We start from the raw sequence: 16,984 nt of genomic DNA, 5'->3' as shown, positions 1-16,984 counted from the left end.
GTGTGACTTGCAAAATTTGATTGAGAAAGAGAAAGAGAGCCAGTTCCCGTATTTGAGAAACGAAAGAAATTTGATAGAGAAAAAAGAGATTTTAGAGATGAGAAATAAGGAAAAATAACAAGTAGTTTTTAAATAAATATATATTTCTTTTTAATATATCTTTTAAACTTTTAACAGATCGCGTATTTTACATTTTTACACGAAATGATTTTTATTTAAAAGAGAGAAGGAAAGGAAAGTAGAGAGAGAGAGAGAGAGAGAGAGAGAGAGAGAGGGAGAGCGTGAGAGATAGAGAAGAAAATTAAGTAAGAAGGTAAAGTATGTGAGAGTAATATTGAACAACATGAAAATATAGAGCAAGAGATTACGTTTGCAAGTAATTAGAAGGAGACACAGCGAATGAGAAAGAGAGTTTTAGAGAGAAGAAATAATTAAGAAATTAGAATAAATAAAAAACAATCAAGAATAAAATTATTTGTATATAAACTAAATATAAATACAGAAGAATAAGTGCAACGTTCAATATAAAAAGGCTAAATGGCGCGCGCGAAGCGCGCACAATGTATTGTTTTAGTAATTACAAAAAATAGATGGAATTTTTATTATAAAATGCACACTATGTTTCTATGACTATTTCAAGTAATATTATGTATTATCTATATAAAATAAGAAACACTTAATTCAAAGTAAAAGTGAAATTTGACAAATACATTATTCGCTGATATTGTTGTAAGAAATATAATATTAATTAACATACAGTGAAGGACTATGTAAGCCAAGTCAGATGTTTGTGCTGATTATTTGTGGATAATTTATTAATTTCTTAACGAACATTTCGACCTTATTATCAGATCATCCTCAGTATCAATCGTTACAGTGTCATATTTCTTCATTATCTGAAGGTTCTAGATTATTATAAATTATAATATTCATTATAATTATAATATTACATGATACAATAACATTATGTTGCAATAATTATAATATAATAATATTAAAACTATAGATTATTTTATTATTTTATTAAACGGTAATTATTTCTTTTTTTAATTAAAGTTTCAATTTGCAATGCAACAATTATGCTGCAAAAATATCCCTCAAAGGGTAGAAATTCGAGATTAATTAAAACTATGTTTCAAACTATCCTGTATAATATATAATATATAATAATAAAATATAATATATAATATTATTCTTTAGATTATTACAATATCTTTATATAAAACTAGTTTTATATTAGACAATTTTTTAATAATAAAAATGCAATTCTGTCTGTCTATTCAAAATTTAACAGACAATAAATTTCTATTGTATATAACTAATAATATATTATTATTGACACATTGTACAAAATCTGTGAATTTATATTTCAAAAGGCCGCACACAAGACGCTATAGTTGGAACAACCTTGCACGCGCACGTAATCCATCGAAAACTATTTATAAATGAAACACCACCATCGTATTATTGCTCGAAATAAGTTACCCAACATGAGACGTCCACACTTCTGACGTCTGCGTACGCGGTGTCTTGGAAAAACGTATTTTAGTATTACATTTTCTAATTAGATTTCTAATTTTGTCAAATGCTTTTATCTCGACTAATTATCTTAAAAATATGCTAGGTATTTTAAAGATCTTGAGAGAAACAATTCAATCTTTTTTTTTAATAATTCGATCTCAGATTATCTTTCTATAAATGTTAAAAAAAATAGCGTCTGTGCTATTTATATTAAAGATAAATGTTTGGATAATTGAATAAAAGTACAAACTCGATCAGAGTACATATTTTCGCCTTTGTCATATGTTTCTCCTTCATTTCACTTCCTTATTATTTTTCTCCACGCAAAGAAGCGGAGATGAGAAGAACGCGCTCGCGCACGTTCTTAACGCGAGAATAAAATAAACGAGACGTTGAGGAGGCGGACCGTAAAATATATCTTCGGGATCCCACGCAATTTGGCGACGACGGAGACAGCGGAAAACGGTCAGCTCTATCGTCTTCACGATCAAAACTAGACGTTCGATTTTCCTGCGTGAAGGCAGAAGTGGTCCAGGTGGACGTGTCGCGTTGTTGTTGCACAAAATTATATATCGAAGATTTAGTTTGATAAGCATAATGTTATCAAGATATAAAGACTGCATAAGTAATTTATTTAATTAGCAGAATTAGATCATCTTCATGTTTCATCGTACAATTAGGACTGTCGCGCAAATATGTAATATGAGGGAATCGAATTGCACGTCATAAGATTTTGTTGATTTGACAAGTTCAGAATTTAATTATGTTTGTGATTTAAGTTTTGTACGTATATTCGTCGATCTAGAAATGTACGAACGTGAGTGCGTTCAGTCTACCTAAGAAAAATCTGGGCCATAATTTTCATATTTTAAAGATGTCCAGCACGCAATTGTAGAAAAGAAGGATTTCACAGGTATGTCGCGATTGAGGCTGACAGAAGAAATCTGCCAGTGATCAGATATTCGACGAGATTTCTGCGCAAGATATCCTACAAGAATGCACCGAGTTCTTAGCTTCCAAATGGCTCGCAATATCGGCGAATCCAGCGAATTCGTGACAAAGCGGTTGTGCTTCTCGTTTCTTTTCTCGGTCGGTTTTCTATGTCTCCTCTGCGGCTTTCTGCTAGGACGCTTCGCCGTTGAGAGATCACTAGAGGCCCAGGCGCAGAAGACGCAGGTCGAATTGGCCGGAAATGGTCTCCTGAACTTAGAGTATCTTCAGCAACTGGCATTCCTTGAATTAGAAAAGGCGTCATTCGACTATCACATGATGTACGTTGTCTTAATATTTCTTTTTTTTTAATCTTTTATGTCATCTTGTATTTGTATATGACAATCAAAATATGATAAATATGACACTGTAATTAGATCAATTTTTACGGAAATTGCCGTAACTAAAAGCTAAATTCTTTTTTAACATGTAATTTCATCATTGTTTGAATTAGAAATCGGCAGACTTTAAAAGATGAAGATGTGCGACACATCACTGGGCTCTTTTCCAACTTGTCGCTCGTTCATAAAGTGTCCAATCATGCATCATGCATTCGCGCGACTATTCGTGGTTCACGAGAACCAGGTGAGTCCCTCAATCAATTGAAACTTTCATTACTCGGATAAAATAAAGAAATTCTTTATCGATTCTTAAATAAATTTTTTTTCTTTTTGAATAATAAGTTTCTGCTCTACTTGATATATATTTCAGAAACATTGTTGCGTATTTTATTTTTTATATTTTACCTAAAGGAGAACAATCTGTGTTTTTTTTTTCTTCCTTCATTGCACACTTCACCCGTTCATTTTACCGAATTATTTCAGACAGATACGTTATCTTATCCGTTAATGAAGATGGTATCGCTATAGCTCTGGAATTGGCGCGAGTCCTGGATAGAATTTATTCAGTGCACAATTGGCGACCACGACGAAGCCTCGTCTTTTGCATGTCCGTCGTGTCTACGGACGTCTGTCCACAGGTGCTGCCTAAGTTCATGTGGCGAAAGATCGTGTCTTACGTGACGGTATACGGTCCTCTCATACAAGGTTTGTTTAAGCTTCCCTTGTTGTTACTCCCATGTAAAACGCAAAAAATAGCATAAAAATTATTTGACTTCAGCTAACAATCATGTGGCTTTGTCCGGATCAGACATCATGCGATCCATAGCTGTCGAAGCCATCAAGACAATCCCTGGCGATGGTAACTGGACGTACCTCAAGCATGAAGTGTTCGGTTATCGCCTTCCTTTAGATATTCCGCAAGTGATATTTTTAATCGTAAGTAGCCTCGTTGCAGGCAAAGATTTAGCTCTTCCGAATTTCAATCAAATCATATTTATTTTCCACTTGATAAAACATATTGCTGCATATTAAATTCTAAATTAAAAATTAAAAATGTCGAACTATTATTAAAGCTAGTTAAAAAAGATTCTTAAATATTCTGTTTAATATCTATTTGCGTTTGGTTGGTATTAATAAGAAAAAATTTCTGTTTTATTTGTTTTCTTTATTCAGAACAATAATACTTCTGCACACAGTCATCACAATCAAAATCCCCGACTGCACCACATAACTCTGGCGCAAATGGTTAGCCAAACTATATGGCGACTGTCCGAGAGTATAGTTATTAAATGGGAAGCAACGTATTTTAACGAAACTGTTAATGGGATACTGGAGTCTATCGACACCAGCAGATTTCAAAACGCAAAGGGTATTTTTTGTTCCCTATAATTTCATTAATTTTCGCCAGTGATGTGTTAAAAAGCCTAAATTAATTGTTGCATTTTTATGCTGCGCTTTCAGAGAAGCTGAAGGAAACGTTGAGAGTGTTGCTCACATTTGTGAAGAATCTCAATGCGGAAATCGACGCCACAGATAATACTCAGTAAGCAAAGTAAACTTAGAATTAATTAATCATCAATTAATTAACAAACTTGATAATATTTACATGAAACCAATGACGGATATACATCATTACGGAAATTGCTAGAGTTAAATTTATTGAGCAAAATTATCTCGGAACGTTGTCAAAATATGATTATATCTCGGTACGATGATATGTTCTAGGATGCTGCGAGTGAGAATATGGAACGATCTGCTTCTGGATCTGGACAGGACGCTTTTGTGTCCCGACAAAGTCGATTCGCATTCTAGAACTGATCTAGCGACATTTTACAAGCTAACGCACAAACCTATCAGCGAATCTAGCGTATTAGCCTACCTCGACCAAATGACTAAATGTTATGAGAACGCTATACAAATTCTGCAGGAGAGATAGAATGAAAAGGAAGAACTTCGAGGAAAGAGAGGACACGAGAGACTTCAGAAAATATATCAATCTTAGATTACAAGACACATGCTTTCTGATACGTGACAATATATATTTTTCATTACTTTTTCAGTCTTACCTATTTTTTTTCATGTAGAGCAATATAAATGACAAAACAAGTTGAATTAAAGTGTCTCTGAAAAGTCTCAGCTCGTTTTTATATCGTAAAGAATATACGAAATTGTTTTGGCATTTAATTTGCTTTACATCGTCTTATATTTATTGCCCAATAACAATTTCGCTGAGTGATCGGCGTAAAACAAAATATATATTTCTCTCTATAAAAGTATCATGTTTAAATACAAAAGTAACATTGTATAATACTTATTTATATTCTTACAGGTATGCTTAACACATATTTTCAATATCACATCTCTCTGGAATTATGAAACTTTACGGAATTTGTACTCGCGATTTATATCCAGTATAATATGAAAGACATTCTAGATTTCCTTCAAATTAAATATCAAATAAAATTAAAAATAAGAATATTGGCCTTTAAATATTCCAATAATAGTATACAAATATAGAAAAGCCAAACTTGAGCGATGTCACTCAATTTCAAACTATGCTACTTATTAAAAATTTGCATTACACGCTTATCAATCGCGATATTAAGTAGATCGAAATGCAAATAATGTCATAACATCCGATCTAGAGTCATTCAGACTCTACTGATTTGTCTCGATTTCATCGTACTACACTGTATCCTATCTCTTTTTCGAACTGCGACGCGTCAAGGGTACCCTCTATCGCCTCGCAATTCGGATTGAAAACAGAATAAGCACTGGGCTCACCATGTCGCTTCGGTCCAGATCTAGTGTTCAAGCAGATAAACACCAGAGCCGACAGCACAAAGTAGACTGCACCAAACTCGTACTCCAGTGCGATTATGTACAACGTAAACCATAATAAAAAGTATAATAAATAAATTACTCGGTTTAACATTGTGCCATGTGACTCCTGGACATCTTCCTCCTGGATATCCTCCTCGACATCCGCTGACTGTTCGCATAATTTGACCTTCAAACAGAAAAAGAAAATTATACTTTCTCTTAAATATAATTTTTTCTTCCCTTGTAAATGTCAACCGTGAAAATGCCGAGTTTGAATTAAGATGCACTGGATACATAACCTCACCTGCTCCTCCTTCGTTGATTCTTCAACGGGTATTTCGACTCTATTCTTACGATTCCACGTGAACATGTTTCTCATTACACTCTTAATTGACTCCATCGTTTTTTCCTTGCGCTTCTTGCGCCTGTACGCCTCCAATCTCTCCTTCACCGTCATCGCAATTGCTCCGATTTCATCGCGATAATGATGGGTGTCGGTGCATCAGCTGATGGCGTGGCGAGTTGGCGTTTTGGCGTCTATCTCGACTTTCGAGATATCGAGATTTCTTGTTAGTCGACCACTGTCGAGATATTACAAATTAAATTTTTACCAGAAGCTGAATTCTTTAATCCTTTCGATACTCGCATCTCTCGAAGTATTGTTGTCGCTTTTCCGCGATGCCGATTGGTTCTTTCGTTGCGTTTACTTTGTGTTGCGAGAGTAATCATTGCGATTGAATTTTGACAGCTGTCAAATTTGTATAAATGATTATCTATACCGGAAGAGACGGGGAGAGACGGGGAGAGACGGGGAGAGACCGGAGAGACGGGGTGAGACCGGGAGAGACGGGGAGAGACGGGGAGAGACGGGAAGTGACGGGGAGAGACGGGGAGAGACGGGAGAGGACGGGAGAGCCCCGGAGAGATGGGGAGAGACGGGGAGAGACGGGGAGAGACGGAGAGAGACCGGGAGAGACGGAGAGAGACCGGGAGAGACGGGGAGAGACGAGGAGAAACTGGGAGAGACGGGGAGAGACCGAGAGAGACGGGGAGAGACGAGAAGAGACCGAAAGAGACGGGGAGAGACGGGAGAGGACGGGAGAGCCCCGGAGAGACGGGGAGAGACCGGGAGAGACCGAGAAAGACAGAGAGGGACCGGGAGAGACGGAGAGAGACGGGGAGAGACGGGGAGAGACGGGGAGTGTCGTTGTCGACGTCGTTGTTCTTACACAAAATGTAAATGCGGTAGTTAAAAAATTTAATCATATATTCATATTTGAGCGGATACTTTGAGATAAACGGAGTGCTTCCGGGTTTTGATTTTTAGAAAATTATTTTGCTCTAATTTTATTGATCTTAGACATTATTCTCACACTTGTATATTTTGACACAAAATGTAGAAGCAGTCGTTACTTTTTATTTTACATTCTTGACCTTCTAGTTTTAATCTTGGCTGCAATTAACAGACATATACCATCATTTATCGTCTAACTGTTTGTCGTCGTGTGTTAGCTATTGACTTATTGGAAAGTTAAATATTTCGATCTATACACGTCGTCATAGTCACAGAACTTCACTAAAATCATTTTACTCTTTGCTATTCTTCTGAGTGCTTCAGATTGGCACGTTTCATGACCTTAATAGTATGAATATAAGAATGAATTACCGTCAAATAAGTCAATTACTAATAGATGATAACAAGTTATGTAACGATTTTTTCTTATTAATCACTTATTCCACTTAACCAAGAAAAAACTTTAAAGGCTACTACAGAGTTTGGTTTTACGTACATATCAAGATCGATTTTATTTATAATTTATCTTACTATTTTATGTAAAATAGATTAATTTTTTATCGAAACTTACGGAAAGAATTTAATTGTTTTTTTATTTTATTATATGCCTCTTTTAAATTTATTCTTTTATATTTAAAATTAAAACTTATTTGTTTTTGTTTTAATTATATGTAGCTTCAGTCTATTCATGTGATTTTTATAGCTGAGAAATTCTCGTTTTACGGCATTCCAATAAATCCGGTTTTTATTAAAGAATTCTATTTCTAGGAACTATTCGAAATGGTTTTATTTACGTTTAATTTCTTTCTGACGGATTAAAGTTTAAATTCCCTAAAAAATCTAATTAACAAATTAGAACTTTCAATTAATAATTAATTAACGAGCAACAACATTAACCGATATTTTTTTAATTGGAGACAAAATTGGTATATAATAAAATTCAGAGAAATTAACACAAATCTTAAAAACATTTATGTATTTATAGTAATGTAAAAATTTGTGTAACATATAATAATGAGAAATATCCGGCTCCACTAACTGTCATATACTAATTCCTAACAGACATCTGTTATCGGTGGCAAGATCATGCGACACTAGTCATCATCAATGGTCTTGCATAAGTGATCAGTCTCGTAGAAGTCATCGGAACGGCAACACGCGCATGAAAGCCGTTCACGCGTAAGTTTATTGAGATTATGTCACGATTGCCTAGTGGGTCACAAGACATATACGTGCGTGATAACGATAATAAAGATAAAAACATGGAAAGCATCAGAAGAAGTGTTACCAGCGGCATGGCCAACGGTAACGAGAAACCAGAGGGCCGCGTTCTGGTTTTCTATACGGGTGGCACCATAGGAATGATGAGGAATGAGGAGGGAGGTAATTATTTCATGAAACTTCAAAGAGGTTACCATGTGAATTTCCAAAGACGTGAAATCTTACACATAAAATTCCAAATCATCGTAGATGATTTAGACATAAGTTTTGCACGTGTGCCTTTCTTTGACATCAGAGTATCTTTGTTTCTCAAATGAAATTTCAAAGAATTTCGGTTGATTCCAGAAAGAGTTCTCGTCTTCGTACATTCTTTATTTTTCACAGCTTTTTCTCTCCATAAATCTAGCATTCTACGGATTTCGCAGATTTCTACGTAGTAATCCTTCGCTTCATTCACACATCGTTGATAGCGCATATTTGTATATCTCAATCATTAATATTACAGATTCCACGAATCGGAGATTTTAGATTCGAAGAATGCATTTCGTTATACATCTCCGATATATCTTTATTTTATCTTTGTTCAGAAGAATCACCTTTGAACGTAAATTAAAAGAAAACTATAAACATATGACACAATCAAAGCTGCAAATGTGATGACAAATAGATTTTAGTATCTAAAACAAAATATTAATATTTTATGATGTCATAATTATACCCACAACTGTCATCAGTTTATCTGTTATCACTTCATTAACAATGACAAAAGGTTTACTTTCTAGTATTAGTACCGATAGCCAATGCGTTCGTCAAAAATCTTCGGAAATATCCACAATTGCATGATCGCGAATATGCCGAGAAAAGATTCGGAGCGATGGGACCACTAGTACTGCCGTAAGTATTTAAAATTTAATTTAATATTATTTCCAACTATTATAACTACAAATTCCTATGAATTTCTAGACATAATAAGTCAATAATGACATCAACGGGAAAGGCGTCTATCTGTGAAAACTTTATCTGTTAATAAATTTTATGACAGCTTTAAGCTTCAAAGAAACCTTTTAATCAATAATGATTTCTACAGACTTGTTTGTTAGAAAAAAAAGAAGTCAGATATTTAAAAAATTATTTGAACGTTAATAAGAAAATATAGTGATATGTAAAAACTAAATTAAGGATAAATAATCCTTATTTGATCAGCTAGATCTTAGCGACAATATTTTTTGAATATGTGATTTTATATACATAAATAATTTGACTAATGTGTTGTCAAAAATATAATTCCTTACTAGAGACTTTTTCAATTCTTTTGTGTTAAATGTAGCATTTTTTATAATAAAAATAATCACTCAATTTATCGCAAATAATAACTAATTAAGCAGCATTAAAATAAAAGAAACTTGATTGACTGTAAAAATATGTGTTTATTCTTGAAAATTAGATATTTGGGACTTCTTCTATACCGATTTTCCTCAGACTATATCCCGCAGGAAAACGTAAACCATAAAAATCATAGGCGCTTCCATCTAATTTGCGGAAGAATGTGAACCGGTTTTCTACGTACCCTTTCGCTTTCCTTTGCGCAATGTTTAAAGTGCTTTTCTCCTAATCTTGCAGCGTGACCGCAACTGACAGTCGTCGGGTCGTTTACAGCGTATTCGAGTACTCGAATCTCTGCGACTCCAGTAATATGACTATGGACGAGTGGATTCGTATTGCTAATGATATTAAGGTATACTAATTCAAGACACAAAGTGTAAGAAAATATATTTTTATTTAAATACAATTTACATTTTGAAGTATTTGAAGTAATAAATATTTGAAGGACTCAAAGTATAAAGTGAAACAAGTGAAGAAATAACTATTATAGTAACTGCACTTTATATATAAAACAAATTCGTAAACTATATTTCTAAAACAGTTAGTGTTAATCTAATCTCTTTCTTATCCGACATAATCCTCAAGTTACAGGAAAAAAATTACTACGATTAACTCACTTATCTTGATGATAAATGAAGCACATTCAGTTAACTGATTAGTCGGGTTATGAATTAAATTATCGTAAGATAATCTTCACAGCTGTTTTTTTTTGTTTAATAGGAATCCTATGAACGCTTCGACGGATTCGTGATTCTTCACGGTACCGACACCCTCACTTACACCGCATCCGCCCTGTCCTTCATGCTCGAGGCTCTAGGCAAGATCGTCATCCTAACCGGTTCGCAAGTGCCGATTTTCGACACCAGGAGCGACGGCCTGGACAACTTCCTCGCGTCTCTCGTGATCGCGGCGAATTACAATATACCCGAAGTGTGCGTGTTCTTCGGTACGAACTTGTTGCGCGGCAATCGGACGAGCAAAGCGTCTGCGACATCCTTCGAAGCCTTCCAGTCACCGAACTTTCCACCCCTCGCCACAGCGAACATCAAAATCGAAGGTTGCCAACAGATTTAAAATTTAAAAAATGACATGATCTCTCTGAGATGTTTTACAGTTTTAAAAGACAAAAATTCAATCACTAAAAATTTAATTTGATTAATATAATTAATTTACAAGCTAATGTTTCTTCGCAGTGGATTATCGTTCGATTTTTCGTCCATGTAGAATGGAGAAATTCTACGTACACGCGTCGCTCAATCGGAACGTAGGCTTACTCCGGTTGTTTCCCAGCATCACATCCGAACTGGTTAAGGTGTTTCTTCAACCGCCTATTGAAGGGGTTGTGCTGCAGTCCTATGGCATGGGAAACGTCCCGACAAATCGCGACGACATCTTCGAGGAGCTTCAAAAAGCAACCAAGCGCGGTGTGATTATCGTGAATATAACGCAATGCACAACCGGATGCGTCTCGGACGCGTACGAGGCTGGAAAATTACTTCAAAAAGCTGGTACTGTGCAGTTTAAACGAATATTGATTCAGAAAAGAGTTAAATAATTTAAATTCAGATCTCTCGCTCTCGAAATAATTCTCGAGATTATTAGCAATTTAAATTATTTATTCGTTTTATTCCTTTCGATAAAAAACGATGAATCTGTATAAAGTGTTACGCAAAACTTGTGCAATAAAACCCGAGATAGAGTATGCAAACATAAATATTTCCAGACTGATAAAATTCAAGACGCGTTGACGATAGTGTTACGTACTATTTCAGATAAACTTGAATTCATGACTCAACAATAATTCGCTATCAATGCGCAGGTGTGATATCGGGCTTCGACATGACACCGGAGGCCGCGTTGACGAAACTCGCGTACGTCTTATCGAAGAACGATTGGGATACGGAGACCAAGCGGCAGATGATGCAAACAAATCTACGAGGCGAGCTGACCTCTGGTCGACCGCCTACTATCCAAGACTGGGATCTAGTGGAAGCCGTCGCTAGGTCCTTGAGATTATCCTCGGCGGCGGAGCTTCAGGAACTGGGATCGATCCTATTTCCTGCTATGCTAAACGCCGCGGTGATCAGGCGCGACGTCGTCAAGCTCGAGTCTTTGAGAGGATACGTCAGTAATCTTCACATCAATGAAATCTTGTTCAAACTCAATTCAAAACAGACTGAAGAATATTCAGTCGGAGCTAAAACATATTTTATATGTATTTCTTTTTCGCAGTATTCTTTTTTTATTATTAGCAGAAAAGAATCCCAAAGCTACAAACTAAAATAGAACTATAACAGAAAAATGTTAATCTCTCAGACATAATCTCATAATCTCGATAGTAAGCTGATTGCACTGAAATATCATGATAACATAAAAATGATATAAATTTGTAACGTATATTGCGGACGAGTTATTTTTGAGTTGTTTATTATAATTTATTTATTACTGTAATCGGCTTTCTCTGTTTAGGGCGCGGATATCTCGCAGTCGAACGCAGATGGCCGAACAGCTTTGCACATAGCCTGCTGCGAGGGGGACATGAAAGTCGTGCGAAGTCTTTTAAAGATGGGCGCGAATGTTCATATTAAGGATCGATTTGATCGCACGCCTCTCACTGACGCGATCGAATACGATCGTCATGAGGTGAGGTCACTCTCTTCCTTGTATATCCATTTCTATCAATCTATTCTTAGAAAAGATAAAGACTAAAATAAAACAAATTAACTTTAATCTTGGTTTATTTTAGTCTTTATCTTTTCTAAGAATTAATGATAAATAGTTGATAGATAAGTTGAACTGAGGAGTTAATCTACATTAAAATTAATCTAAATAGACTTCACTGAATTATATTTTAAATTCCATCACTTTCGCAAAGTGCACTGTTGAAGGTGCAATATTTCATGATTCATAATTTTCTAGATTATCAGGGTGCTGCTGCAGTGCGGGGCGCATCTTCACGGCGACGCTGTGTTGATCGGCGAGAGGATGTGCTCGGCTGCCACCGCCGGAAACACGAAGCGTTTGCAGTCGTACCTGCTGGCCGGCGCCGATCTGTCGCAGAAGAACCTATCCGGACGCACGCCGTTGCATTTCGCCGCTCTTCATAATCGCACGGAAGCGATCGAGTTCCTGCTGGATCACGGCGTGGATCCGCGCTGCGTCGATATGTTACAAGAAACCGCGGCGGACCTCGCGGAGGCTGCGCGTGCCAAGAGTGCCATACGCTTGTTAGCGCCTTTCAAGCAGAACGGCGTCGCCGAAGACACGGTCGATAGAAAAGTTGCAACGCAAATACAGAATGTCGACTAGTCCGTGTTTGATTACTTCTTGATTACTTCTGAAATTTGTTGCTTCAAAGAGGTACCGTTTCAAAAGTCCAAATTGACTGTGATACGTTCTACCCCTTTCTTCGATTTAATTATAGTCTATTGGTTCCACTAGGCAAAAAATTTATTTGATAAAAGTCAGCTTCTTAAGTGAGATGCAGTCGGATTTTAAAGACTGAAAAAATGTGATACGGTTTTTAAAAAAAGTAAACGCAATAGAAGTCTAGGCATATATTTAATTACCTTCGGATTGGATTTTAATTACAGTGCGTGATACGATTACAAAGTCAGAATTCGCTAAATAAAAAAAACTTAATTTTTGTAGTAAAATTATAAACCATAAAATGTTATATTTATATTTCTATATTATTATTTCTTTACATAGTAATAAACAGCTTCATTATTATGCAGAGAAATGATAATGTAAAACATTAATATATGAAAATAATAAAATGTATAAATTTATACATGTTTATAGAATGAAATGTATTTTTACAGTAAACATAAAATTTATATTTACTGTAGCAATTGTCTGACAAATATGAATAAGGAAGCCAATAATTCCCAGGAAACTAGGAATCTTCGGGTTATTTGACATCTCAGAATTCAAATTCTAAATTCGTGATCTTATACCAACGACTATTCCACGCAATCTTATTTATCTAATTTTATTAAAATTAATATTTTTTAGAAATAATAATAATCCTACAAATCCTACTAATAATTTTTATTAAAAATAGCTGTGATCGTTTGAATGCAATATAATTAAATTAGAATGCTACTAAAGCTACTTAAATACTTATTTGAATAATATATTTACCACATGCTTTTAACATAATCTCTATTTTATGAAAATAAAAAATTTAATTACATAGCGTGTCTGTCTCTTGCTGATCACTTTCTTTTTTCATGTTTCTTTGATGTAAAAAAATCAAATTTTTTACGAGAAGAAAAGCGCAGAAAAATTCTATGTACCAATTATCTTCATTTTAGTTGCATTGTCATAAAGAAATTGTTTAATTTTACCGAAATTAACGAATGAGAATGAATTGTATATGACACCAGACTCGTTATGTTTGTTAAAATAACAGTAATTTTCTAACGATTTGTGGGAAAGGAAAAGTGAAAGCGCGTTATTTAAATACGCGACGTGGTTTCTCTTAAGCGCGACGAAATTTCACACCTCGTGCATCAGGATAATGAAGATCAGCCATCCTGATGTAACTCGCTCGTTACACCGCGAGTAGCTTCAAAATTAAATGTGAGACAGATTTACCGTATTAGAAAGGGTGTTTTGTAAAATTTTCGTAAAGCCATTCGCGATGCGCAATTCTATTCGGCAACAAGAAGATGTGTATGATCATAAAAGGATACCAAATCCCATCTCGAGATCGATAATACCTTTACAATTTGCAATTGCGAAACGTCGCGACATCAAATTGCACCAAATTGCGTCATCATACTCTTAAGAATTTTCTGCGTCACAAAGCACTCCTTGTAAATGCGGTCGCAATCATGGTGCCCTTCTCGACCTACTCTGATAGCTTCCTGAAGTACTGTGCCATTTGTGACTTCCTTAAACCACTTGTGACTGGTCGAGATATTAAAAATAAATTCACACAATTAGAATTTAATTTTTCATATAATTAATCAAAGAATTTATTTTCCTATATCTGTAATATCTCATTTTTTTTAATAACACCTTTATATTTATTTTCTTCTTAATTGAATATTTAATGCATCTAAGTGATTTAACTTTTTACTCTTATATTAATCTTGATTTAATGATTGCAGTGTCCAATATTAATGACATTAATTATTTCACTTTTGCTTTTATATTTTCTTATTACATGTTCCAGTTTGTCTTTGTAATATATCTTTCTCTCCAAATTTTGCAAAATTTATTGTGTACATTAATTTAATTAAAATTATTATTGTTAACAAACTCCAAATGACAAATAAAATTTCTCTATCCAAAATGATATTGTTACTTAATTTATTCTCAATTAAATTAATGCTTGAAAATTTCCAAAATAATATTGTGCATATTAATAGTTGTTAATTTAATTATTCCTAATATTAAAAAATAGCTATTACCTTGACAGGCCATCGATGATCTTGTCGGTACTCGAAGGACTGTCGGAATTTCTCGCCTCGGAAACGATGGTGCAAACAATGCGCTGAACGCAGGGTGTGACGTAGCGATTGCTAAACACAATCTCACTTATTGTATCTCCCATTTGCGACCACTGCGAATCGAGACCTGATAAAGAAATCCACGTTCCGAATAATTTCAGAGTATTTGTACAATAAATTTGTTAACCCAGAGAGCAAATAAGACTCGTACTTCGATATTGCATTCCCGGGGCTGGCTTCGATAAGAGCGGCACTGCCAACGTGAGGATGGCTGTTAATACTCCGGCGACCGACAATCCCTTCGTGTTAACGTTAAGCAGCGGTAACACCTCGCCATTCTCACGCACGTGGTTCAGCGGTATCGTGAAAAAGGGTACCGACACCTCCCAATTGACCTGGAAAGTTTAAGGAAGATTTCTCAAGCGGGACGACTCCAAATCATTTATAATTTATAAATAGTTATTGTTTGCACATTTTTCACACTTTAAAGTACTCACTTCGACCTCTCCCTCTTTAGAGTCAAACGAGATTAATTGCGACTTCTGGCCGTTAATTTTCGTGAACGTCCGCGCATTGCTGTCGCCAATAACCCTCACGAAGAACAGCACGAGGGGTAGAAGAATCAGAACTGTCGAATCCGCAAGAGTGACCCTCATGTCTCCAAAATCCTTTTTACGGACAATCGAACGGAACTTTAACACTTTTCGTTTTCGACTTTTCGATATCCTCGACTTTCTGCCGCCCGCGAAGTAATGAAATGCATTTGTGTTACCCGAGTGCTTTTCAACATCGAGTGCAGCCGACTCCCCACTAATTTGTCCCGCCCGTAACCAGGCTCGGCCGTTCCTATCAAAGGAGGAAATACAGAGTTCTAGCGACGGGATTAACGAACCCAGGCGGCGAAATCTACAAGATCTAATGTAATGTACTATTAATTGCTTTTACATTCCGGGATTGAATGTCATTCTTGCGTTTTGACGCGGGGAGTTGTTGCATCGGGGGAGAGGGTGAGAGAATCCGGTAATTATAATATGAGCGACTGTTTTCCACTGATTCTAAAATTTCATGCGAACTGGTGGGCGAGAAAAAAAGTGCGCACGAACGTAACGGCCAAATTAGAATTATAGACCCGGCCGGCCGTGGCTTGCGACGAATTTTCCGGGGCATCGTCTAGAACGATAACTTCTCCGTCGAACTCCAGGGAAGCGCGCGACATGCGAGCTTTGCGAAAGGGGAACTTCGATTCGCGTACTGCCTCTCCCTCCCCCTCCCCTCTGTACGACACGCAGATGTGGAATTTCTTTTCCTCTCTAGAAATTTCACCGGAAGGACTCCGACGTATGATCTCATGGCGTGAAATTCTGTTAGTTACATCCCTTTTCGCGACTCCCTGCACTTATAGATTCTACTTTCGATCTTTCATTTCTTGACTTTAATTTGTGACTTTATAAATCGACGACTCTTGTCAATCCTTCTAGTACTCTTTTCTCTTTTTTTTTATCACAAAACAAAATTTACTTTTTTTTACAAACGCTTCTACGTACTTCCTTTTCAAGATTTTTTTCAAGAAAATTTAAATCATCCGAAGCATAGATATATACAGAAAAAAGTTAATTCTATTATTTAAAAAAAAGATTGTTTAATTTACTTTTTCAAATGAGTTTTTCATAAAAAATATTTTTTCTCTTATTATTGTCTTAAAATATACTTATCACATATTTTTTTTTAATTAAAAAAACATTATTATACTAAAAAAACTATCTGATATACTTTTAAAGAATATTATAAAATTTTAACGAAAAAAGCCAAAAGTAAACAAATTAAATTTTTATTTTAACTTAATATGTTTGATTGACATATTAAATTACCAGGATTCAGAATATATACTTCAAATAAATTTGATGTATATAAATTTATGAAACATTTAAAATAAGTAATATTTATTTACA

General features: G+C 35.3%; 4 protein-coding genes across 4 annotated transcripts; 2 read left to right on the top strand and 2 right to left on the bottom strand.

The window, feature by feature from the left end:
• Positions 1-1,302: 1,302 nt before the first annotated feature.
• LOC105832188 (aminopeptidase NAALADL1) lies at positions 1,303-4,905 on the top strand. The gene is made up of 8 exons (XM_012672919.3): positions 1,303-2,146; positions 2,435-2,792; positions 2,966-3,096; positions 3,336-3,557; positions 3,631-3,788; positions 4,026-4,221; positions 4,314-4,395; positions 4,578-4,905. The coding sequence occupies exons 2-8, from the start codon at positions 2,518-2,520 to the stop codon at positions 4,786-4,788; spliced, it is 1,275 nt and encodes a 424-aa protein (XP_012528373.2). The 5' UTR covers positions 1,303-2,146; positions 2,435-2,517; the 3' UTR covers positions 4,789-4,905.
• A 16-nt stretch (positions 4,906-4,921) lies between these two features.
• LOC105832189 lies at positions 4,922-6,200 on the bottom strand. Its single transcript, XM_012672921.3, has 2 exons — positions 5,980-6,200; positions 4,922-5,862 (listed from the first exon to the last, which is right to left on the bottom strand). The coding sequence occupies exons 1-2, from the start codon at positions 6,130-6,132 to the stop codon at positions 5,530-5,532; spliced, it is 486 nt and encodes a 161-aa protein (XP_012528375.1). The 5' UTR covers positions 6,133-6,200; the 3' UTR covers positions 4,922-5,529.
• A 1,742-nt stretch (positions 6,201-7,942) lies between these two features.
• On the top strand, positions 7,943-14,878 carry LOC105828657 (L-asparaginase 1). The gene is made up of 8 exons (XM_012667120.3): positions 7,943-8,352; positions 8,973-9,084; positions 9,811-9,925; positions 10,294-10,630; positions 10,767-11,081; positions 11,393-11,697; positions 12,043-12,216; positions 12,493-14,878. The coding sequence occupies exons 1-8, from the start codon at positions 8,166-8,168 to the stop codon at positions 12,880-12,882; spliced, it is 1,935 nt and encodes a 644-aa protein (XP_012522574.2). The 5' UTR covers positions 7,943-8,165; the 3' UTR covers positions 12,883-14,878.
• Positions 13,122-15,930, bottom strand: LOC105828658. Its single transcript, XM_012667121.3, has 4 exons — positions 15,533-15,930; positions 15,247-15,430; positions 14,997-15,162; positions 13,122-14,490 (listed from the first exon to the last, which is right to left on the bottom strand). The coding sequence occupies exons 1-4, from the start codon at positions 15,689-15,691 to the stop codon at positions 14,334-14,336; spliced, it is 666 nt and encodes a 221-aa protein (XP_012522575.1). The 5' UTR covers positions 15,692-15,930; the 3' UTR covers positions 13,122-14,333.
• Between the last annotated feature and the right edge of the window lie 1,054 nt (positions 15,931-16,984).

Source organism: Monomorium pharaonis, chromosome 1 (assembly GCF_013373865.1).
Source record: "Monomorium pharaonis isolate MP-MQ-018 chromosome 1, ASM1337386v2, whole genome shotgun sequence".
Lineage (NCBI taxonomy): Eukaryota > Metazoa > Arthropoda > Insecta > Hymenoptera > Formicidae > Monomorium > Monomorium pharaonis.
The sequence above is the reverse complement of the archived record's forward strand: the minus strand, read 5'-3'. Positions and strand labels throughout refer to the sequence as shown.